This window comes from Cydia splendana, chromosome 26 (genome assembly GCF_910591565.1).
Source record: "Cydia splendana chromosome 26, ilCydSple1.2, whole genome shotgun sequence".
NCBI lineage: Eukaryota > Metazoa > Arthropoda > Insecta > Lepidoptera > Tortricidae > Cydia > Cydia splendana.
The window spans coordinates 9,713,826-9,740,240 of NC_085985.1; the positions used below are offsets into that span (position 1 = coordinate 9,713,826).

At 38.1% G+C, this 26,415-nt stretch overlaps 1 protein-coding gene across 1 annotated transcript in view; it reads left to right on the plus strand.

Moving 5' to 3' along the window:
* LOC134803080 (AT-rich interactive domain-containing protein 5B-like) overlaps window positions 1-26,415 on the plus strand; it is a 125,450-nt gene that overhangs the window by 55,107 nt on the left and 43,928 nt on the right. Inside the window, exon 3 of the mRNA XM_063775787.1 lies at window positions 4,793-4,902. Within this exon, the coding sequence (XP_063631857.1) occupies window positions 4,793-4,902 (110 nt within the window). The remainder of the gene's footprint in view (window positions 1-4,792; window positions 4,903-26,415) is intronic.

Consider the following 26,415-nt stretch of genomic DNA (forward strand, 5'->3'; position numbering starts at 1 on the left):
GGGCTTATCGACCAATGACAACAGTTCCCCGCACGCGGGCCCTCGACGAATGAAACTGAGCCAATAAGGACGCTATCACGTTAAGCACTGTCACGCGTGTCATGTACAAATCTCGTACATTGACCTGCCTGTTGCTATATCTATATTATATTGTTGTTTCGCTCGCACAGTGGCATTGGCCGCCGGTACCATGTGCGCGTGCGATACAGATAGGAACAGTTGGGTTAATGTACGAAATTATTTGTGCTTTGCGTCCTTACTTTAGTTTTAAGCTAGAGTCGGACCAAAAAAAGTCTGCAGCGGATTTGATAGCCCATGCAGTGCAAGTGTTATTTATACGTCATAATTTCATAGAAGTTTGACGTTTAAAACAACACTTGCACTGCGTGAGCTATCAGATCCGCTGCAGACTATACTTGGTCTGACTCTATGTTTTTGTACGTGGTTCGAAAGGTCAACTTTTTCACTGGGCGCTCATACATTGATTATTACTGGTGTGTTTTATAAAACCTTATATGCATGCATTTGGTATAAAACTCGTCACAAACTGTTTAATATCTTGTCACAATAACTGTAATAATATAAAGAAAGTACGTTTAGCACAAGGAATTTAGCACAATGAACTCGCCTGTTGTTATCTCTATCGCACGCGAATAAGTATATTATTGTCCCGCTCGCAAGGTGTCATTGACCGCCATCATCGGCAGGATAGCATAACATTCGCGTGCGATAGAGATAAGAACAGATGGGATCAATGAACGGGAATCTTCGCGCAAAGCGTCCTTCCTTTAGTCAAAGAGAATTTGAAATAGACAGTTACTGTCATGGTAAATTATGTAGCTTCAGTACATTTACTGCCATCTTTCGACAGAAGATTAAAACTGTTAGAACGCCATTTGACTTTGATCATTATTCTTTCACTGATATGTGTTAACTTGTTAAATATTAATATTAACGCCATCTACTCGAGAGTAGGCTGAAGGTTATGACGCCATCGCTCGAAAAGATTGCACCAACCTTTGGCCTATAGTGTTCTAACAGTTTTATCATATGTCGAAAGATGGCAGTAAATGTACTGTAGCTACATAATTTACTTTGACAATCCGTCTCTATACACTCTATTCTCTTTGCTTTAGTTTATGTAAAACAGTCACTTGAAATAACTTTTCGGTGTAAGGAGCTCAATGTAGTCATTGACAATATGTGACGTCCCACGGGTAAAGGTACCTTATAGCGGTTGGCGCTTACGCTATTATTAACGCCGCTCCGATATTATTGCGGCGCTATGCGACGTAAGGTATCTTTTGCCGTGGAACGTCTCATATAATTATTATGTTTATAACACACACCACTGACACTCAATTTGGTATTTAGCACATTTAAACCCGTAGAAATTAACTACTTTACTAGTAACTACCGTGTTATTTAGCTTTCTCTTTTATACTTATAAACTTAAAATAAACAAAAACGGATCACTATACTAAATATTTCATACATGTGACATGTTTTAATGATTTTTAGTGTACTGTCAAAGTCTGAAATATGGGGACTAAGCGACATAAATATGTGTATGACGGGCAATAAGGTAGTCTATATATTTTTGGCGCTTTGTACGTATAGTAATATTTAAGATATTGACTGTATGTACAGTCCGTCAAACTATTACTTTAGCACCCGTGCATACATAGGGTCATCCATTAATTACATCACACGAATTTTTTTGACGGTTTTTTGACCCCTCCCCCCGTCATTGTCACACTTGTTCACATTTGATAAACCCCTGGTGTGACGTCACATTTTTTAATTAAATCGGCAAATCTAATTAAGAGGTTGCACCTGTTATTAATATTTTATGAAAATATTTTTGAAAAAACAAATATGTATTAGTAAGTTTGTATCCCAAAACTGATTAGGAAAGAAAATTAAACGAATTAAAATGATTATCGTTCCAAAAATTTGTTATTTAACTGTACAGCAAATTAAATAATTTAAATAAGTTTAAGTGACGTCACAAAGTTTGTATTTCCCCCCTCTCCCTGTCACAACATGTCACATTTTCTTGACCCCCTCCCCCCCTAAACGTGTGATGTAATTAATGAATGACCCCATAAGCTGCTGCGTAGGGATGCTAAGATTTTTAACACTTGGATTACGTCACAGCAACAGGGGGGGGGGATGGGTCATGCCAAGTGTGACAAGTGTGACAGTACGTATTAAAGACCTTTTTACTATGAAAAAAGTGACAAGGGGGAGGAGGGGTTAAAAATCTAAATTTTGTGTGATAATTAATGGACTAGACGTGCACGTGCGCGTTGTAGTATACAGATCCTTATAGTAGACGGCACACCGCTTGCGTGACGTGTGCGTGCGCGGCTCAAACATATGTGACGTTATCTATGAAAAGGGGCCTTATTGTCGATGGAGCTTACGCCATTATTAACAATGCTCCGATATAAATAAATACAATGCCGCGCGACGCTGTGCGGCGTAAACGCCATCGACAATAAGGTCCCTTTTCATAGATAATGCCCCATATATATATATTTATGTAGCTGGTTTTAATTCGTACGGGTTAAAATGTTTGAAATACCATTGACCTATCGGACGTTTATTGCATCTGATATACTAATATCGTATTTTGTGAGCTTTTCAGCATGCGGAGATAGATTGAGTTAGAATCGCCGATAGATGTCGCTATCGTTTTGCATTGTTTTTTTTTCTAGAGTTAAACCAAAAAAAGTCTGCAGAGATTTTGTCAGCACACGCAGTGCCAGTGTTATTTATACGTCATAATTTCATAGAAGTTTGACGTTTAAAATAACACCTGCACTGAGTGTGTTGTCAAAATCTCTGCAGACTTTTCGTGGTTTAAGGGTAACATTCCATTTCTGACCGCAGCTGCACTACTAGTACGAACGCGTCGGTGTTATTCTCAATTTCCATAGTAAAATGAATGGTAGTGCTGCTGTCGTTGGAAATGGACTGTCACCTTAACTCTACCCTTCTATTTTTCAAACAGCTTGGATACGGTGACAGATGTCTCCATACAATTTACAACTATAAAACGCAAAATCTCTCAAATACATATATTTTTGAATTATAATTCATGTTGAGATGTATATAATCTAGAATCCAAGTTGAAAATTATTTACGACCAAAATTTTAACTGTTATCTTTACAAAAATGTGACGTTATCGATGGAAAAGGGACCTTATTGTCGATGGCGCTTACGTCATCATTAACGATGCTCCGATACAAATACAATGCCGCGCGACGCTGTGCGGCCTAAGCGCCATCGACAATAAGGTCCCTTTTCATAGATAATGCCCCAAATGTATTGTTATTAGTGTTATTACGTACGAATTTAAATACAAGTCGATGCGACATCTATTAGCCTGCCTGGTAGAATAGTAATAATTGTCAAAAACTATGCAGTCACCTGCAATAATATGTTACTCTTCGAAGACCGTAAAAAAATATGGTTGTCTGTAAAGTCGGTTTACGGACGATCATTTTGCGTGAGAACGTCATAAGAAAACATTATCATTACATTACGTAACGTTACCATGGAGATGGAATCTGTCCAGAACGTTACCATGGGTTCTGTCCACAACGTTACCATGGAGATCCGTCCACAACGTGACACTTTTTCGTGCATGCTACCGGTGTTCATCGATTTATAAGATGTTATCACGTCAATATGTGACACGCTCTTATGACTACAAATACGATCGTGTTAGATATTTTTGCGGCCTTCGTTGTGTAACATATTATTGCAGGTGACTGTAAGTACATATGTAGTTGTAGTTTTACAATATTGGGCTAAATTTCCATTGCCCATGAATTACATACGTTTTGGGCGCAAATTATTTATGCGTGAATTGCGATGACAGACGTTTCGACGTTATTATCATATTGCATTGTTTAATTTAAACTAAGGATAAAATATAAATATGGGCCATTTTATTTAAAGTTGTCCCCTACACTTTTTTTTCAAATTTGGCATTTTTATGTTATTTCTACTCAGAATCATGAGCTCTTTTGATCCTAATAGGAGAAAAAAAGTGTCCAAAAACTTCCATACAATTTTCGATCTTTCCATTCCGTGACCGCCATACAAAGTCTATGAAAAATGGTAACGGAATGGAAATAAAAACCTTGGGACACTTTTTTTCTCCTATTAGGATAGAATGAGGTCGTGCTTCTGAGTAGATATAATATAAAATTTTACAAAAATTTCACTATAACGTGTAGGTGGTAACTTTAAATAAAATGGCCCTTATCTGGCCTGAGATACAGAATTTTCCTAGTTCAGGTAGTACTTAGTCATAAAATAAATACTTTTAAGATTTTATAAGCCTGATGTAAATGTATGATTGATTTCCTAAAAAAAAATGTTCTGTCATCGCATCTCACCCATAGACTAGGAATCCTCTAGACGGAGTTTAGAGCAATTATTTCATGAAACCGATGCTGCCAAAAATATGGGGGTGCGGGGGACGAGGTGAGAGGGTCCCGTGCCGTGATGGTCCTTCCAAAGACACGGACGTCACACAAAGACAGTTTCGACTCGAAAATGGAGTAAAACTACCGTATTTGTGGCAGAGGGGGTAGAGCTACTATCCTCAGTCTGTTCACCTTACCCCACCGCCCCTATTCCATTAGCGTTACGACGTGGCTACAACGGCGGCGGCGGCGGCAACCATAGGTCCGATCGCTATGGTTGCCGCCGCCGCCGCCGCCGGTCGCGCAATGTCGTGTCCTTGCCGTTAATGTGTGTGTTGGTCCGCAGGCGAGCTGCAGCTGCTGTGGACCGACCGCGTCTCGGACCAGACCCTGGTCAGCCTGAGGCTGTACTTCCTCCCGGAGAACACTCCTGACGGCCGCCACCAGCACGGACAGGTCAGTACCATTCCATCTTCTAACGCTGCGTCTTACGTAAGCGAACAACTCGCGAACGCGACGCGGCGCGGCGCGGCGGGCCCAAGGCGCTCGCGTTCGCAACGAGATCGCCCACGTAGGACACTTCTATAGGCATCAAAGGATTGATTAACCCCGCGCCGCATCGCTTCGCTTCGCGTTCGCGTGTTGTGCGCCTACGTAGTAAGATGCGTAATGGTTAACAGTACAATTTGACAACGGTTTAAGGCCTCTGCACACCGGCTGCGTGTGCGTGACGTGCACGTGCGCGTTGTAGTATACAGATCCTTATGAGAGACGGCACACCGCTTGCGTGACGTGTGCGTGTGCGGCTCCAACATTTTAACCATATGACATTTTTTTGATAGTTGTATACATTTTCATTTTGAGTTTTAATCGTGTGTCGATAGATGGCAGTAAATTTACTGTTACTACAAAATTTACTGTAACAGGACCCCTCTATACTATCTATTCTCTTTGGTATGGAGAACCGAGCTTGCTGCTTAAATAATGACATGGCAATTGGTTCTATAGTTCGTTTTTTTAGCATTAGAAATAAGGTAAACAATCTTGATGTGTCTTTATTGAAAAACACGTTTTAAAAATAAGTCACGGCAAATATGTAACAATTATGAATCTAATACGATCATTAATATTCTTCTGCTTTCATAAGTAATAGTTACTGATTTTTAAAAAGCGTTTTTCAATTAAAAGACATGCCAAGATCGCTTACCTTCTTTCAAGTTCTTTCTAATGCTACAAAAAACGAACTATACAAGTATGAAAAGGGCTCCCGATCCTGTCTAGAAATAACACAAAAGTGGCAAAAAAGGTCACAAATACAGTATGTAAAAATGGCAAAAAATAAAAGAAACGCTCACATGGCAACTGGTTCTAGTATGATATATAAAACATAATATACATATATTATATCACATATCGTCATCACAACAAACCAATCATTGCCGTCCGTGACCTTGTATGTGTAAGTAGTTAACGGTTAGGCGCCATTCATTTATTACGTAAGGGGCTGTTCATAAATTACGTCATTTCAACTTTGGGGGTGGGGGGGGAGGGGTCTGGACATCGGATGATAGCTTGACGTAGTTTTAGATAGGGGGCTGTCCATAAATTACGTCATCGATTTTTGACGATTTTTGACCCCCCCCCCCTATAATCATCCAAAAATCATGCTTCAAGTGACCCCATTTCCTCCCACTTCATGCTACCGTCATCCGATGTCCAGACCCCACCCCCTAATTTGAAATGACGTAATTTATGAATAGCCCCTAGGTATCTATTAGCCATTTTCAAAATTATCCCGCGTTCGATGCCCCCTAACTCTGATTTCGCGATTTGGGTGTGGCAAACATAATGGCTCCTCTTAACGTTGGGCCAACGCCAACGAGGGACGCAGCCATGCGGTAGAATGAGATAGCAATATCACTTGCTCCCTCTAACGCATAAATGCGTCCCTCGTTGGCGTTGGCGTTGGCCCAACGTGAAGAGGAGCCATAATACCATATCCTCCTAAGGGGCTGTCCATAAATTACGTCATCGATTTTTGACGATTTTTGAATCCCCCCCCCTAAAATCATCCAAAAATCATGCTTCGAATGACCCCGTTGCCTCCTACGTCATGCTACCATCATCCGAAGTCCAGACCCCCCCCCCCCTTAATTGGAAATGACGTAATTTCAAATCGGGTGGGGGGGGGGGGAGGGGGGCTCTGAACATCGGATGATAGCTTGACGTAGTTTTAGATAGGTATCTATTAGCCATTTTCAAAATTACCCCGCTTTTAAAGTTACCCTAATGCCCCCTAACTCTGATATCACGATTTGGGTGTGGCAAATATAATACCATATCCTTCTAAGGGGCTGTCCATAAATTACGTCATCGATTTTTGACGAAAATCATGCTTCGAATGACCCCGTTGCCTGCTACGTCATGCTACCATCATCCGATGTCCAGACCCCCCCCCCTAATTTGAAATGACGTAATTTATGAATAGCCCCTAAGGCCCAAGGTCCTACATATAGTACTTCGTCAGTTCGATGAAATTTAAACCATATTCAATTGGAACAGAGTTGAATTTATTTTGTTCGCTAAATTTTCAAACAAATAAAAATCAACTCTATTCCCTGCACTGTAGGTTCAAACTTCAGTGGCAAATTTTGGGTTTTTTACATATAAGTCATTCAAAGTGGAATTTTCTCATAATTTTTGCATACAAAAATTTTCAAATTCCATTATATATCCGTATTATTGTGGTGGTGTCTTTTTGTGTACCGAAACTACCGAAATACTGTTTAATAGCCACATAACACTTGTTCTTTGACATTGTAATATCATTCAATAAAATAAAACTATTGAAACAAACAAAAAAAACTATAGGTATACTCGATATAATCCGTTTCAATAGTTTTATTTCATCATTGAATAAACTTTAATCATTCTAGATTTAATCATTGGACAATGAATGTCAAAATTCTCAAAACTATGCACTTCCCAGAGAACATTAAAACATTTTGAGAATCAGTGTACAAAATGGCCGCACTTCTCCCAAGTAAACAAACAGTACGATAAATAACCTTCCTTATAAAAAAAAAAACAAAAAAAAAATAGTTTTCACCACACCAGCTCGGGAAGGCTTACTTTGCACTTCAAAAACTGATAGCAAAGTTGCATTTTATTCACATGTGAGGCAAAGTAATCAAATGCAAATTTTGAGTTGTTTTCTTATGTTTGCTGGTAGAATTGACTTTTAAACGATGATTTTGGATGATAAATATTTAATAACATTCATTTGGATTTGATTTTGTTTGATATATTACATTTAATATTTGCTTCGGGTTGGTGTGGTTAAAAATTTTGTGTTTCACTCGGGGGCAAATTTTGTTTAACCCTCGTGCTTTGAAACCCTCGCAACGCTCAAGATTCCATATTTCGACCCACTCGCTACGCTCGTGGTTCAATTTTGGACTCTTTCGCTTGCTCGGGTATCAATATTAGCACGAGCGGTTAAACAACAACTTTGCGCCCTTGTGAAACAAATAACTATTTACATTTTACAACGCATGTTTTGCATTTTTACCAAACGCTATTTAAAACTCGCTATCTGACTAAACGTCAAATTAAAAAAAAAACACTCAATGCACGGAAACCTCAAAAATCGAGTGGCGCAGTCTGTCTCGCTCGCACGCGTGCGGGGGATGCCCCGTCTCGCTCTAATCCCTATTTGGTAACGCCAACTATTTCATGGATGAAATTACGGTAGGGGTGCGGCGCGAGTGCGAGCGGTAGCGGGGGCGGTTTTGAATAGCAAATGAGTTAGTAACTAAATCGTATTATTTTGCGATAATAAACCAATGGAGTTGGCAACTCGCTGGCCCAATATTACAGGGTTCTATGTTTCACTTTTATCGAACTAAAATTTGAACATTGTCATAGTGACATTAAGTCGAATTTCAACTACCTTGAAAATGTAACGTAGAACCCTGTAATATTGGGCTAGCGAACTGTCAAAGGTTGTTGTAAAAGGCGTCAGCATAGGTTTTACCTGTCTCTAGTTTTGATCTATTATAAAGTAAAAAAAAGAACATGAATTCGACACCTTTCGTAGGATTGATAGGTAAATGCTGGCGCTATCTGTGAAGACTTCGACCGGTCAACCCCATTAGGAGCCACTGCCTGATGAAATTAGAAAATTAATAATACCCGTTAAACATAACGTCCATATTTCACCAACTTCAAAAATTACGAAGGTATAAGAAAAAACTGGGTACACCTAAGAAAACTTAAAAAAAAGCGCTTTTTCTCAACCTAGTATTTGAACAATGACAGCATAACTATTCAATTTGATTTGCAAAATCGAATCTAATAAGTTATACCAATTCATAAATTTAACCATAATTCACATCACATAAATTCATTGCAACAAAATTTAAAACCGAATTTAAAATGCACATAATTTCCCTAATCACTTGTACCATACTCCAATACCTAGGCGCGCATACTTACCCGTACCGTCGTACCGTACCTTATTGTAACGGAATAACCGTGAGTTTCCAATGGCACGGCGGTAAATGTATCTTCGTAGTACTTTATGGCTCTTTACGCTGACCGAGAGGAGTTGATAGTTGTTGTTTTTTAATTTTTAATTGAATCAGTTTTTGTTTTTATGACGTGATGTGTTTTTGGTGTTTCAATTTAGTATACATTATGTTGGATAGATATTTCAAATAGATGTAAAGGCGATTCTTAACCTTTTACAAGGAAAAAATATTACTTTTTTTTTTACTAGCCTATTTGAGTATCCCACTGGGCAATGGGACATGTGTCATGTTTTTGTATTTTTTTTAATGCAGAGTTTTTAGGACTTTTTAATAGCCTATGATGATTGAGTCGTGTATTGTTTTTAATCTTAACCGTTAAAGGGTTAACCGTCTTTTATTTTGCAAGACCCTTAGGATAAACAAGTTTAATGAATAATTAAAACAGAGATTAAATACCAAAATAAATAAATTATAAATCTAACCCTAAATAAAGGATAAACTGCTCAATTGTATAAAACTGACTGTCCAACAGAATATTGTGATTACTGATTTAAACTTTGACGATTTAAATAAATTATATTTACTTTAACGGGACTTACTTATGCCTAAGGTCTCCGAGACCACAAGGACAATGCCGTCCACGAAACGTCTGAGGCAGGGATCGGAACCGGTTTTTCGCAAAAACTTAGAAATAACCATATTAATCGAATAATTTTATACTTCAAATGTAGAACTCAGTTGAGTTTTTAGGTAACAACTTCGTATTATTAGATTGCCCAATTAGAAATGAAATAATTAACAAAGAACGAAAAATATACCGCTTTCGTTCCCATACAAAAAATACCGGTATCCGATCCCTGGTCTGAGGTAATGTTAACGTTTAAGTATACGTAATTAATTAGGCTACGCCATTATTTTAGTAAAATTATTAAAAATAATTAGTAATAATAATAATAACGCAAGTATCAAGCAGTGCCGGCGCTATACACAATACATTCGCTGCGACGTGCCATGTGACGACTTGAGCACAGCGAGCGCCGTGGAGTCGACAGAATATTATCTTATGGATTTCTTTGTTCTTTAATTTATTTTTCGTTCAGCGAAATTTTACTTGATATTTAAATTGTGGAAGATAAAATGCTTGTTAAAATATAACTCTTGGAATAGTTGTTTTGTTTATTTATTTTTTTGAGTGATCGAAGCGAAGGTCTCCGTTACAGATCCGTCCGCCTGTCTGTCTGTCAAGACCCTTTACCTATCTCAAGAACGCGTGGAGGTCCGAGGTGTCGAGTTGAGTTCTAAGTTTACGTAAAAAAAAAGATACGGCCGTTTATGCCACAAAAAACGTATATTTCGAGTAATTTCGACACTCTCAAGGGAATCAAAATTAATACGGTAAGTACTTCCCGTTGAGCTAGAAAGAACTATGAAATTTGTCAAGCAATATCGTCTTACATTACAAGTACAGGGAAAAATCTGAAAACCACAAATTTATAAAGAATAATAAAAAAATGTACGGAAACCTCGCCGGGCGAGTCCGACTCGCACTTGTCTGGTTTTTTAAGGTTTTGATCAGAGTATGCCGTAGCAAATATAGTTCAGTTTAATAAAAACTACAATTTTGCGGTAGCCCCCCTCTTAGGTATCTTTTTTTCAGTTCAGTTTTTTTTTTGTTTTTTATAGGAGAGCGCTAGTAAGTTTATTAGTAAAACGCGGAATGTATTAGTAATAATAATAACGTACGGAGTTATTCGTCCGGTATCTTATCCGCGCTCATTCTGTGTAAATAGCCGATAAGCGGCTATCGCGTACAGGCGCGCGCGCAAGTGCACAACAACACCTATTTCATTTCACCATTTTCGGTACTATGGGTCAGGGGTCAGAAACCGGTATTTGCTCCATACAAAAATACCGGTATTCTTAACGTTCGTAATTCGTTCTTTGATTTATTATTTCTTTTTTAATGGGACAATCTAATAATACGAAGTTGTTACCTAAATACATGATTCAGTCCTACGTACAGAGCATAAATAATTCAAAATATTGGGGTATTTCGGGGTTTTAAAAAAATACCGGTTCCGAGCCCTGCTAATAGGTAGTATGGGGTCATACATATTACGTCACGACAACAGGGAGAGGGGGGTCATGCCAAGTGTGACAGTACGTATTAAATACCTCTCTCTTTCCTATGAAAAAGTGTGACAAGACAGGAGGTGGAAGTCTAAAAAATCGAAATTTTGTGTGATGTAATTAATGGATGACCGCTATTCAGTAATCAGTCGCTAAAATCAGTCAGTCAAAATCAAAATATTACTATGTATTTATAAATATTATTTTATTTAAGTAACATAGCAACACGCACGCTTTAATCTTTTTATACAAGTATAATCTTAGTCTAATCTAATTATCAGATCAATTTATTAATGATCTCATAAGATACATTAAATATACATATGTATGTATGTCTTGGCATGTGGATGCCGCAGATAAAAAAACTAACATATAGATCGAAATAAGGTAATAATATTGCGTTGAAACCGTGATTTTTTAATGACATTAATAAAATTATACAAATTTCATTTCAAATAAATATTAGGAAAAAAGTGTAGTTAACACTTTTCGTCGTAAGTGTACGAAGAAGTAATAATAACGCTATTTCGTATGTCGCTCGCTGTACGTTTTTAATGTCCTACCGATAAGCCGGGCTGCGTGGCTCAAACTTTGCATAAGTAATGTGGTTGTCAAACTTTGATAACTTACTATTGTGTTGAACATTTTACTAATTTTATAATATTTTACATGTATACAGCTAAAGTTTTTGCGAATATGTATATCTTTTTAATGTTCTTAATTGGAAAGTTGTCTGACTGTAACGTACGTAGGTACGTCATTTTGTCTGTCCGTCACGCTATCGAAAGAAATTATTCTTTCTTCGGGTTGTGTTATTAACTTGGGATTGAATTTTTCATACAAATTAACCGGTCCGGTATATCGGTTTGTGTATCTATAAAATTATTAATATTTTATATTACCGGTATATGTATTTTTGTTGCATTTCATTTAGCTAATCTGACCCGAACAAACATATTTCAAACATTGCAATTTAAATGAAAAACTTGTAATAAAAAAATATTTATCAAATAATCCCAGCCGTCTCCACGGCTTTCCATTTTAGCAATTATTTACCAGCGCAGGGTTGCCAGCGCTTATATTTTAATGGCTCTGAATATCGACAACTAGAGATTTCTACGTTTCTTTCACTTTTTGTGGCTAACCCGATAGTAAGCGGACATCGTAGTCTACTTTACTTAAACTTTATAGTCTGTATCTTTAGGTATTTAAATAAAAGTAAACAAAATCTACCCTCAAATGGCTCCTTAACCTAGTTGAGGGTAGATGAAAACATTACATGATCAAATAATGTAGGTTTAAGTCAGGCCGTTCAGTGACAGATCCAGGCGGTTTTGTATTTGGTTGGTTAATCAATAAATGGTATAACTACCCGAAAATGTACAAATTATTTGTTTACTTTTATTTAAGTAAGTACCTAAAGATACAGAGTATAGACAAAGGAAATATTTAATTTAAAGGAAAAATGGAAAAATTCATGGCTTCGGGCAAGATTCGAACTTGCTTGCTTCTGGAACTCCGCTCCAGCTGAGCTACCGAAGCAGAAGCCTGCGAATTTTTCCATTCCTTACTTTTGTCATAGAGAAATATAGTAAGAATAGAGTGCTCAACCTATACATCAGTTTTTGGTACCAAAAAGACTATTAGTTTCGTAGTCGACATCTAGCATCGAGTAGCGGAATTATCAGTACCGCTACTTGATACTAGAGCCTCTACCATCAGTTTTAACATTGACATAACGCTCACGTCTACGTAATTTACTTTCTGTACATCTCGCTTCCACTATTGCTCGCATATGCGAGTACGAGCGAGATGCATAGAAAGTAAGTTACGTAAACGTGAGCGTTATGTCAATGTCAAAACTGGTGGTAGCCGTATAGATGTCTCGTGACTCGCGACTCACGAAAATTGTATTGAACAACAATACAACAAATTAATTAATTATTTATTAATTACCTTGTATAAAGATAACATGAGTATAATAAAGGCACGCACACACTACGCGCATAACCCGCCGTGTCCATTGTGCGCGGCGCCTAAGAAAAACAACGGATGTAACTTCTCGCGATCGATTGTTAAGTACGGTCTGCAAAACAGGCGGTTATTGAGGTTATACTGCAAGTTGTTCCCGTGTCTGGACATCGGATGATGGTAGCATGACGTAGGAGGAAACGGCTCGGAGTAATTAACAATGGAGCCGCCATTAACAGACGTTCCCCTCTGTCGAAAATAGGCGGCCAATGGTCAACCATATCTATGGACTGACGTTTATCTGACATGACGTACCTATACATTTGATGTGCCCCTCCCCCGCAAAAAACGGCACACTATTTTGTACCGAAAATTTTAGACATGGCGTCTCCGTTGGTTATATCCTCTAAGGGAAACGGGGTCATTCGAGGCATGATTTTTGAATGATTTTAGGGGGGGGGGGGTCAAAAATCGTCAAAAATAGATGACGTAATTTATGAACAGCCCCTAGGGTTTCTGGATCCTAATTAACACGGACAAGAGGTTAATGTACAGTGTACGAAAAAAATCTTGTTATTGTTAGACATATTTATTACTAATTAAGCCCTTTTTTGCTGACCGTGAGTATTCAAAATGGCGGCCAAAGGACGCCACGCATCGAAGGATTTCTTGCCTCGCTTACAACAAGCTTATCAAATAGAATTTAGAATATGCTCGTTTTTAATCTTATCTTATCTTATACCTTTAAACGACCAATTCTTGTATATTTAGTACTAGTAGTAAAACACTTTGTTGTACAAAAATCAAAACAAAACAGGAATGATAACATTCGTCATTAGTACAAAGGCGAACTTAGCCCTTTAAGGGATCTCTTCCAGTTAACCTTTGAGAAATTGAGGGAGAATTGGAGACGGTAGACATCCGTAATGTCCGTATTTATTTATTTATATGTATATATTGACGCTTATCATGAATAGTGGCTCAACTCAAAATGAAATTCTATTGCATTTAATATTCTATCTTTTACTGGTAAGATTTAAAATCGAACGGCATTTCATTTTGTTTTATGCCACTATTCATGATAAAGCAACGATATTTCGGGGATCTTGGAAACGGCTCTAACGATTTTAGATGAAATTTGCTATATGAAGGTTTTTGGGGGCGAAAAAATCGATCTAGCTAGAGCCTCTACCATCAGTTTTAACATTGACATAACGCTCACGTCTACGTAATTTACTTTCTGTACATCTCGCTTGCACTATTGCTCGCATATGCGAGTACGAGCGAGATGCATAGAAAGTAAGTTACGTAAACGTGAGCGTTATGTCAATGTCAAAACTGGTGGTAGCCGTATAGGTCTTATCTCTGTGAAAACGCGCATTTTTGAGTTTGACAATAATGTTGACATCGCCACACTGTGGTTGCTAATACCATGCAGAGATCGCTTGGTCCGACTACGTATTTCTCGCCCTAAGTTGTCACCCGCGCGTTGCCGCCGCCGAGAAAGTACCCGGCGACCCGTGACGGGTTTCACTTTGTCGTTATCTTGATCCGCGTTGACGCTCGTTATAAAATAAATGTGACGCTCCACGGGTAAAGGTACCTTATGGCGGACGCTTTACGCTGTTGTTAAGGGTTACCACTGATTTACCGGGTATTATATTACCGGGTGTTATTTTTCCTGTTTTGTTTTGATTTTTGTACAATAAGGGGTCATCCATTAATTACGTCACACGAATTTCTAGGTTTTTAGACCCCCCCCCCCTGTCACATTTGGTCACATTTGGCAAACCCCTCCCCCCTAGTGTGACGTCACATTTTTTCTACGAAATCGCCAAATCGAATTAAGTAAGTACCTAAGTATTATTAATATTTTATCAAAATATTTTTGCCGATATAAATATTAGTAATTTTATAACCCAAAACTGCTAGGAAAGAAAATTAAAAGAATAAAAACGATTATCGTTTTAAAAACTTGTTAATAAATGTAAATACAGCGAATAAAATAATTAAAAAAAAAATTTCGGTTACTGATGAAGTTAAAGTGACGTCACAAAGTTTGTGTCTCCCCCCTCCCCCATGTCACAATATGTCACATTTTCTTGACCCCCTCCCCCCCCTAAACGTGTGACGTAATTAATGGATTACCCCTAAAGTGTTTTACTACTACTGTTACTTATAAAACCTAAACGTAACAACATAAACTGGATGTAAAGGTGTTCTCACGGTATCTAGATTGCTAGAGTTAGACCTAGATAAGTCTGCAGCGATTTTGGTAGCCCACGCAGTGCAAGTGTTATTTTAAACGTCAAACTTCTATGAAATTATGACGTATAATGACGATGAAACGGCTATCAAAATTGTTGCAGACTTTTCTTGGTCTAACTCTACCACAGATTCCACAGAATAAATAATAGTACTGTACAGAATACTCACTCTCTAACAAAACGCGTCTGTTACGATCAGGACAGATATGACCGCTAGGTGGCGACAGCGCCACGCGCGGCTTATGGCTAGCCACCAAAATTGGTGTGGAACGGATGTACTTTTAGCTACCTGTAGCAAAGCGACGAAATCTAACGTCGTTCCTACTTTTCTTTCACGGATCTGTACAAAATTGAAGAAAAAATGCGTGATATTAAAACCAATACTAAATTTAAATTAAATGTTAGTACATGGTCACTGGTCAGGGTGGCCCAAAAATAGGTATTTTATTTTTGTTACTGCGGTACCTAACCTAACCTAACCTAACCTATTCGTTTAATACCTTTAAACGAATAATTATTGTATATTTATTTATATATCTGTCTTTCCATATCTCGGGACCCTGGGGTCCCGGACCTTTGGGAGGCGTGCGTGGGGCCGAAGCCAACAGCGCAGAGGCCTTTTAAGACAATTTAATCTAAAAGCAAGGGATACACGTGGCGGATATTTACCATCCCCGAGAGCATAATATGATACATCCGGAGATGGTCCCCGCCAGGTGCAAAGACTATTGCAGTGCAGCACTTTTGTGCTACGATGGAACTAAGGTCATAGGCTATAGATTTGAATGTTGGATGGACTGGATATCGGGCTATGGGAGAGACTAGCGGACACCTGCCGTGACAATCAGTCTCAAAATTGTAAAAGACTCGCCAACTCATTGAGTGGGCCCCGCAATGGCCGCACGCACAGTGCGACAACAGGGCAACGCTTTGGAGTGGCTGTGAGGTTGTCGAGAGGTGAGTCTGCGGTAGCCAGATCCTGGTAATCCGTTCAGCAGGCCATCGGCGTTATGACATTTTACACTTCCAACCTGGAGCATAGGTCCCGCTCTTGCGACTCCACTCTGGCCGGCCGGTGAAGGCAAGCACAGAGGCGAGGGCCAGATGGAAGTGCCCTCTGGAATAGGGGTCCGCGGTGTCGCCACTCACCGTCAGCTCGCCACAAGCTGCCCCCGCGGGGTTATTTATATTATTATTAATAATCCCAAATTCTCCCTGGCAACGGGGATGCACTTATTTTTTGGCCACCGCGTATATAAATACTAATAAATATATGCGCACGTATATGATTAAGTACTAATAAACATAAAAAATATCCATTTAAGTATTGTTTGTAGTATTTGAAGACACTTGGTCGAGCGAAGCGGCCTTGGCCCACATAGTATAATGCAGAAGACGAGTTTGTACTCTAAACTATTAGTTCGTCATACGTACATAATTATAATATAGGGTATTATACTGTATTTAAAATAAATTATTTTAAACCATACATGAAATAAAGCACCAGACAATTATTAGAAAAACACAGATAGGAGTTATTTTTGAACACGAGTTCTATTTAATAAATCGGATAGAAATATAAAAAGTAGGTGAGTTGACCGTGACGTCACGATGTAATGTTTCATATAAATCACATATTAGCAAATCGTTTTGACAGTTCTAAAAAAGTAACTGATTTGATTAGTACAGTGGTGGGCAAATACGGCCCGCGGGCCAGGTGCGGCCCGCGAAAGGATTTATCTGGCCCGCCCCCGGTCATTTAAAAAAATGTATAATATGGCCAGCAAAATAATAAAAATACATTTTTGCTGTAAATATGGTCCTCCTCTGAAATTCCTTCAAGTTTTGGCCCCTCATGAAGAAAATTTGCCCACCACTGGACTAGTACTTCGTAAGGTTAATGGTATATATCCAGGGTTCCGTACCCAAGGGGTAAAAACGGGACCCTATTACCAAGACTCCACTGTATATACGGCTGTCTGTCTGTCACCAGGTTGTGTCTCAAGAACCGTGATAGCTAGACAGTTGAAATTTTCACAGATGATGTATTTCTGTTGCCACATAACAACAAATACTAAAAACAGAATAAAATAAATATTTAAGTGGGGCTCCCGTACCACAAACGTGAGTTTTTTTGCCGTTTCTTGCGTAATGGTACGGAACCCGTCGTGCGCGAGTCTGACTCGCACTTGGCTGGTTTTTAAAATTTCCCCAAATATTGGTTTAAAAAGACATTTTAAATAAAAAAAATCTTTGTTCACTGTACACGTCACCTTAGGGACAATATATCATACTTTAAAAAAACCCATTCGATTTTCAACCTTATGCTCTTTAAAATAAAGCTCAAGACCTTACAAATTACGAATATAAATTTATACCAATTTCGACTTTAATATTAGTGGGATAAGATTCATATTCAAAGCAATATACTTTAACGAATTCGTTCCACGCTTCTGTATAAATATCGTTTGATTTCCAAATTTAAAACAGCATAACTGCTATTTCTGTTATTGGAATTTACACCTTGTTTCAAAGGCGTACGGTTCATTTTCAGTTGAGAGGGAGGATCTATGATGTGTGACCATAAAATTAGATGTGTATGTGTGCGTATATTAAAAGGTTGTGGGTTGAGTGGGATGCTGGTGTAACTCGTAAATGTTATTTTTTATTATTTTATGTATTTAGTTAAGTTAAAATATACGATATAATATATGTATGTATATAGTAGTTAAAGTAATCTTTAATTCATAGTTAGTTTTAATGTTTTTTTTTTATTATTACCAATTATACACAAAAAAAAAGTCAAAAAAAAAAAAGTTAAAGTAATCTATTAATTAATTAGTATAGCGTGTTTAATGAATTAGTATACTAGTTAATGCTAAGGCTATTTAATGTATAAATACATACATACATTTATGGCACTAGATTGTATACATATATTTTGCCTAAAATATTAAATGATTTGCCAGAAGATACTAAAGTAAAATATGTAAACGGGAAAAATAGAAAAAAGTCATTAAGACGCACTTGTTACAATATAACGACTTTAGTTACATATATTAAGAATTTTAATTACTATAAGATAGATATGTATATTGTCATGTTATTTTCTCGAACTCCCCATCGGCATAAAAACCTCCTCAAGGTTTTGCCCACGATGGGTCTTGTAATAATAATGTACTTTAATTAGCTTATTGTTCGATAAATAAAAAAATATATATAAAATATTGTCTGAAATGTTTTAAATTTAACGTGTCTCTTCGACTGTATTATAAATACAGCCTAAAATACAGGGCTAACAGTATACACCTTTAAATTTCACTACGTAAGTGCCTTTTTTTAAGTTTGATAAATATAACTTCATTCCTTTCTTTGCAGCCATGTCGGAATATAAATATTATAGATTAACTGTATTTTAGGCTAAAAATAAAATAAACTGGTATCTTTTAAATTGGTCCTACATAAGGGTAGGTATATATATCTTTAAAAAATTTCTTCGTACGTATATTTAAGTTTGATATATCTAATTTTCCTCCGTGCTATAGTTTGCGTCTATATTGGAATATGAATATTATATAGTCGCCCGAGTACGAGTTAAATATTAAGCGCGTTGCAACGCCAGGGGTCGCAACCCAATATCTTCGTACAGGGTTTCTAGAATATACTACTGTTTCCCGAATTTAGATCCTCTTTATAAGTTTTTAAACTTTTTTTAGACCAAAACGATGATGGACCCCCCCAAATCCAAAAATCATGCTTCAAATGACCCCATTTCCTCCTACGTCATGCTACCGTCATCCGATGTCCAGACCCCCCCCCCCCCTAATTTGAAATGACGTAATTTATAAATAGCCCCAAATACTTAAATACGAGTACATAGGAAACATCAATGACTCAGGAACAAATATCTGTGCTCACCACACAAATAAATGCCCTTACCGGGATTTGAACCCAGGACCATCGGCTTCACACCCAGGGCCACTAGGCCAGACCGGTCGTAAATAAATATTCGAATACTTGCCTGTATTTTCTTAATTCTCAAAAAGCTGTTTTAGCAAAACCAGGTGTATTCATAAATTGCACATTTGTTTATAAAAAAATGAAAATGAAAGGGCTACATGATTGGTTTTGTCTTATCGCGTGTGGCAGAGACAGCTAATTTGTAAGAACAGCCAATCGGTTTATGAAATTCTCATTGCAGTAGAGTTCGCCACCACGCGCAACTTACCGGTGATTCAGTTCACACCTGTTATGGTGCTCCCACAGTGTCTGTTATAAAATGACCGTAGTTATGCAGAAAACGACCAACTCAATTATTTTATCAATGCAGTAAGCGACCAAAGCTACTGAGTTAGGGTGTAAGTCACTTTGACAAAAATAAAAAGTTGGTCGCTTTCTACAGAACTACGGTCAAATGTTCTTCTTCTTCTTATTCTTCTTCCTGCCCTTAATCCCAACTTCATTTGGGGTCGGGCCTTCTTGTGCGTTTGCGCCAGGCCGGTCTGTCCTGGGTTGCCAACAATGGGATATTCTGTTTTTAGGGTTCCGTACCCAAAGGGTAAAACGGGACCCTATTACTAAGACTTCGCTGTCCGTCCGTCCGTCCGTCCGTCCGTCCATCCGTCCGTCCGTCTGTCACCAGGCTGTATCTCACGAACCGTGATAGCTAGACAGTTGAAATTTTCACAGATGATGTATTTCTGTTGCCGCTATAACAACAAATACTAAAAACAGAATAAAATAAAGATTTAAATGGGGCTCCCATACAACAAACGTGATTTTTGACCAAAGTTAAGCAACGTCGGGAGTGGTCAGTACTTGGATGGGTGACCGTTTTTTTTTGCTTTTTTTTTTGTTTTTGTTTTTTTGCATTATGGTACGGAACCCTTCGTGCGCGAGTCCGACTCGCACTTGCCCGGTTTTTTATGTCCCTTTCGACAGTGTACCACCAAGTGGCGGGGGTGGGTGGCGGTTTATATTAATAACATTTTATAACACACAGTGTGGGAGCACCATTATAGAGTGTATTTTTAGTGCTCCTAAAGGCGGGATTACACCAGTGTGCGGCACTGTGCGACATAAGCACAAGCATATTCAGTACAACCACAGAATAAATAATAGTACTACCGGACACTTCCTACAAAACTGAAGCTTTACAGCGATTCAGGGACGAATCATGATGTCGCTTTCTATAGTTCGTTTTTTTAGCATTAGAAATAAGGTAAACAATCTTGATGTATCTTTTAATTGAAAAACACATTTTAAAAATAAGTTACGGCAAATATGTAACAATTATGAATCTAATACGATCATTTATATTGTTCTGCTTTCATAAGTAATAGTTACTGATTTTTAAAAAGCGTTTTTCAATTAAAAGACATGTCTAGATCGCTTACCTTCTCTCAAGTTCTTCCTAATGGATAAAAAATCGAACTATAATGTATGGCACTATCCCTATCGGCTATTTAGAGTTGTCAAAATTCAAGCCATTAACTTATCTGTGGTCGTGCACGCAAAGGGACGCCAAGTGGTGTCAACCCCAATAATTGCTCGGAGCAATGCTGAGCCGAGCGGAGCCGAGTTTGGCCGAAAGGAGGAGTGTCTCCCCACTGGCTTTGCTTAAACCTACAACACTCTTGTAGGTTGAGATGTTTATGGGCGCAATGTAAAAAAGCGCTGGTGGCCTAGCGGTAAGAGCGTGCGTCTTGCAATCCGGAGGTCGCGGGTTCAAACCCCGGCTCATACCAATGAGTTTTTCGGTACTTATGTACGAAATATCATTTGATATTTGCCAGTCGCTTTTCTGTGAAGGAAAACATCGTGAGGAAACCGGACTAATCCCGATAAGGCCTAGTTTACCCTCTGGGTTGGAAGTTCAGATGGCAGTCGCTTTCGTAAAAACTAGTGCCTACGCCAATTCCTGGAATTAGTTGTCAAGCGGACCCCATGGGAATGAGCCGTGGCAAAATGGGATAACGCGAGGAAGAAGATAAGATGTTTATGGGCGGGGGTCGAGGCATAGTAGAGAAGTAGGTCTCCAAAATCCGAGAACCCATAACCTACTTTACCATCGACGAGTACTTGAGGAGTACTGGGGGCCTAGTCAAGATGACAATCGTTTGCGCTGCGACAATGAAACGCTATCTGTCTCTAACGCACTAATATGGAGGGAATAGAAAGCGTTATTTCGTTATCGCAGCGCAACTGATTGTTATTTTGGCTTATGCGCTCTTTATTATCAACTCGTCGCCGTGTGTAGTTTCTTTGCACTCGTACATTCTGCTGATAACAGCTTATAGCTCTGATAAGACTATCAATTGAAATTTACGCGTTAGGCACACTAACGCGCGAATGGGAATTATATCCTTAGACCTACTTTTGAGACAATCAACTTTAAGTATTAACCTCAATATTTGTGATGTACTCAAGCAAAAGGTACATTGTCGCTTACCATAAGGATGAAATTTGCTCGTTTTAGGGTTCCGTACCCAAAGGGTAAAACGGGACCCTATTACTAAGACTTCGCTGTCCGTCCGTCCGTCTGTCACCAGGCTGTATCTCACGAACCGTGATAGCTAGACAGTTGAAATTTTCACAGATGATGTATTTCTGTTGCCGCTATTTATTTATTTATTATTTTATTATTAATATCACAAGAACGGTTACAGTACTTATACCAATTACACTTGCTACTACTTATACAATTATATCAATAGAATTTAAAAAAATTAACCACATCATAACATCATTAAAACAAATACTAAAAACAGAATAAAATAAAGATTTAATTGGAGCTCCCATACAACATACGTGATTTTTGACCGAAGTTAAGCAACGTCGGGCGGGGTCAGTACTTGGATGGGTGACCGTTTTTTTCCCCTTTTTTGCATTATGGTACGGTACCCTTCGTGCGCGAGTCCGACTCGCACTTGCCCGGTTTTTAGGATTCCGTAGTCAACTAGGGACCATAAAGGGTTTTTTTATACGAATAACCTGTCAGAGCGTCCGCGCGCGTACGCGTCCTTGCATGCGACAGTGTGTTACCGTTTGCTTGAGAAACGAGAACGTCACATTTATTGGCTAGCTTTGCCCGCGGCTCCGCTTATCCTTTTTTAGGGACTATCCGAAATCAAGCAAAGTACCTATTATCCGGTATCCGGCCGGATAATAGGTCACTATCCGGTATCCGGACGGATGTTAAATAAACGGTCAGATAGGCCGGATGTTAAAATAACGTCCGGATAGGCCGGGTACCGGATAGTTACCGAATATCCGGTGCATCTCTAGTTACAATGTAAAGTAAAACGCCGTATTATTTGTAAATTTAGGCGGTAACGGTTACATTGTGTATAATAACACCTTGAACCGACCGCTGATCTCATCACAACTCACAAATAACGAAAATGATGTAACGCAGTATTCTGCAAAACGTACTTACGGCACTTTGGTATACGGCGGTAACGTACACTTGTTCAATCTGACGTATTGTATGTTTTTAATACATTGCAGGGTTGAACATATAGTTAGTCAAACCAATTTGACAGTCGGTAAGAAAAACTAATTTTCACATCACCTATTCGAAAAAGGGCTTTTTCTTCCCCGCTAGGAGGGATCAAAGTGGCACTTTTCTTCCCTGCTAGGAGGGATCAAAGTTGTACTTTTCTGTTCTAGGTCACAATTTTTTCTTCCTTGCATACTATTTTTTTGTCAAATAATACATATTTTGGGAACATTACAATTTCCTCATAGTTGATGTGAAAAGCAGTATGTGTCACACGGTATCAAAATTATTTCGTCTTGGGCATTACTTGAATCCCTCATTACGCTCAGGATTCTACTTTAGAATCCATCGCTTCATTCAGAATTCAATGTACACCCTTGACGGAAATATATCATTTTGATCCCTTGTGACACAAACTACTATTATTTCATAATTAAAATAACACATAAACTAAACATAAAACGAATTAAAAACTATACTTAAATATAAATATACACTAAATAAGTATAAAATAAATAACCTACTGAAGCCCGTCCCGGGCTGCCCCCGACGCAAAGGTGCCCATCACGCTCGCTGCGTTGCAGCGTTGGATTGCGACACAACCTTTGCATCAGGAGCGGGGGTCAAGACCCCTTTCAAGCAGGCAACGAAGTTTCAGTGAGAACTTAAAAAATATATGGGAATAATAAAAAAAAAGACCTCAAAGTTTCAAACCCTTCCAACACTTTGGGTACGGAACCCTAAAAACATTTCACCAGTACTAAAAAAGCAGTTGAATAACAACCTCCATTTTAACGTCGGTTAAAATATCCCCATTATAGCACACTTGTATAAGTTCATAAACAAATGTATGGGTATAGATAAATAAATAGTTATAATGTGATATAGCGGAGGCTACTTACCGTAATAAACCCTTCGGAGTGCGAGCGAGATAGCTGCAGCACAGGACAACCGTGGAGACGACTTGATTAAATACTTATTTATTTGTTTATTTAAAAAAAATTGTAACAGGCAACAAGGTCCATATTACCCATATTATATTGGGGTTGCCCAGATTCTGTAGCGCGTCAGGGATGTTCGCGGAAGCGCGGGTAGACTGCTTCTACACCACGATGCGCAAACGAGCCACATCCCTGGTGCGCAGAGTACGGGCCAGCTCCAACAGCATCCTGACCATGATTGCGGACAGGGTTGATGGCCTGTATATAAATAACTGCTGCATGATTAGGGTTTGCAATCCGGATCCGAAATGTATGAAAATATCCGGATCTGGATCCGGATCCGCGGATCTTCCCATACATTTCGGATCCGTCGTGCAAACCCTATGCATGATCCATGTGCGCAGGAATAAGTAGGTGGGGGGATTTTCTCTAAACTGTTTTATTGAGAAAATCTGCTTATTTATTTATTTATTAGAAATAGTTATATGAGATTGTAGTAGTGAATTAGCTAGTAAGTAAATAATTGTGTATATTATATTATAGATACTAACATTAGCCTTAAGATAAAAACTGTCACTAACACTATTGATCCAAGTTGGTCGCGAATAAATGAATTTATTATTTATTATTATTATTACAAATTAATCAATCAATCAATCAAAGCATTTATTTTCAGGCTACTAAGGCCCATAGATACATACCTTACAAACTAACATATATGGATATACAATTATAAAAAACTTAAATACTAAGTGTTAAATTGTATATTTAACAGCGCCATCTATCTCACCTCTTACATACTTTTTAATAATGATCTACATAAACGTAAGTACCTACCTACTTAGTTCCCTACAAAGTGCATAGGTGGTGCTGTTATTAGTTTTAATTATTTTAGGCTAGTTAATTTGTGATGTACTCTTACACTTTCCAAATAGACACGATAAGAAGCACACGCTGTTTTCTCTCCGATTCCCTCAAGATCCTCCGACCTTTTTTTTTTTTTTTTTTTTTTTTTTTTTTTTTTTTTTTTTTTTTTTTTTGACGCAGGGGTAAATGCATTTAGGCATCTCACCCCCAAGGGGGAGGGGGTGGTATGTGGGACTCGCTCCTCCCATAACTCCCTCTGCTAAGCAGGGAGGGAGGGGAAGAGAATACCCACTAACATCCCCTGCGGCGTTGCCCGCGTTACCGTTATTGGGGATCAAGATCCTCCGACCTCCGCCCACGTGCCATCACTAAGTAATCATACCTTACAGACTAACATATACATATAATTATGCATTTTATAAACTTAAAAACTAAACACTATTCATAGTCTGTATCATTAGGTATTTAAATAAAAATAAACAAACAATTAGATTATATATTATTAAAATATGAAATCTGCTGTCATGAGACAATGTATGAACATTTTTCGGTGATTCACGACAATAACAAAAGTGACACACAACACAAGATTATTATACAGGGTGATTCAGGAGACGTGAGCAGTACGGCTACCACCAGTTTTGACATTGACAGATTAACTCGCGTCTACGTAAATTACTTTCTATACATCTCGCTTGCACTAATATGCGAGTACGAGCGAGATGCATAGAAAGTAAGTTACTTAAACGTGAGTGAATATGTCAATGTTAAAACTGGTGGTAGTGCTTCAGGCCTAACACTGTGCATTTCGTAAATTATAAGCAACTGTTTCGTATCAGTATTAGTGAGGTTAACGTTAATTTTCTAGTCGTGTTGAAAAAAAATGTTATTAATTTATTTACGACATGCATGGTCACCCTGAAATTAGAATAAAAAACTACCGATATTCTGTGTCAAATTGAATGTCATCACTGTCTGGTTACTTTTGAAAACTCGTATCTCACTCAAGTTTGACAGTTTATTTTATTCGTAATCAAAATATTTTTATTATTAATTAGGTCTGACGTAATTTATGGACAGCCCCTAGTAGGGTGACCATGATTGTAGAGAATTAAATTTGCCCTCACCAAAAAGTAAAAAAATAGGAAAAAGTGTGGTTGTTTCACCTAAATATGACGGTGATCGATCAATTATCAGTTACTGTGAGTGTGCAGGATTAGTCCTGCTCACGTCTCATGAATCAGCCTGTATAATAAATATGGCATATGAGATCAACTTAAGGGTACCGGACTTTTCTAAGATTGAGGCAATAACTATCGAAGTAACAAAAATGGGTTAAAAATGAAACTAAAATAAATAAAACGAGTCGACTCCACTACGGTTTTGTTCTGCAGTGAAAAAATATCGGCTGCGCGCATACTTGCCGCGCCAGGGCTGCCGCGCGCCTTTATTATTATTATTATTATTTATTAAAAACAACTTTTTTAACGCGACTTCATATTTTTTTGTTGCGAAGATTATAATTACGATTATTAAATGATTTAAAATCATTAAACTAAGTAATTATTAATTAAATCTTAATTCTTTATTCATATATATGGTACAAAAACATGTCAAAAAACAATAACAAAATAACTTAAAATTACAATTAAACTAAATACAAACTATTCTAAAATAAAATAAAACTAAACTAAATCTAAAAAAGGCCCCCGCGGCAAGGTCCCCAAGATGCTGGCTGCGTTACCCCGCTGAACTGCCAG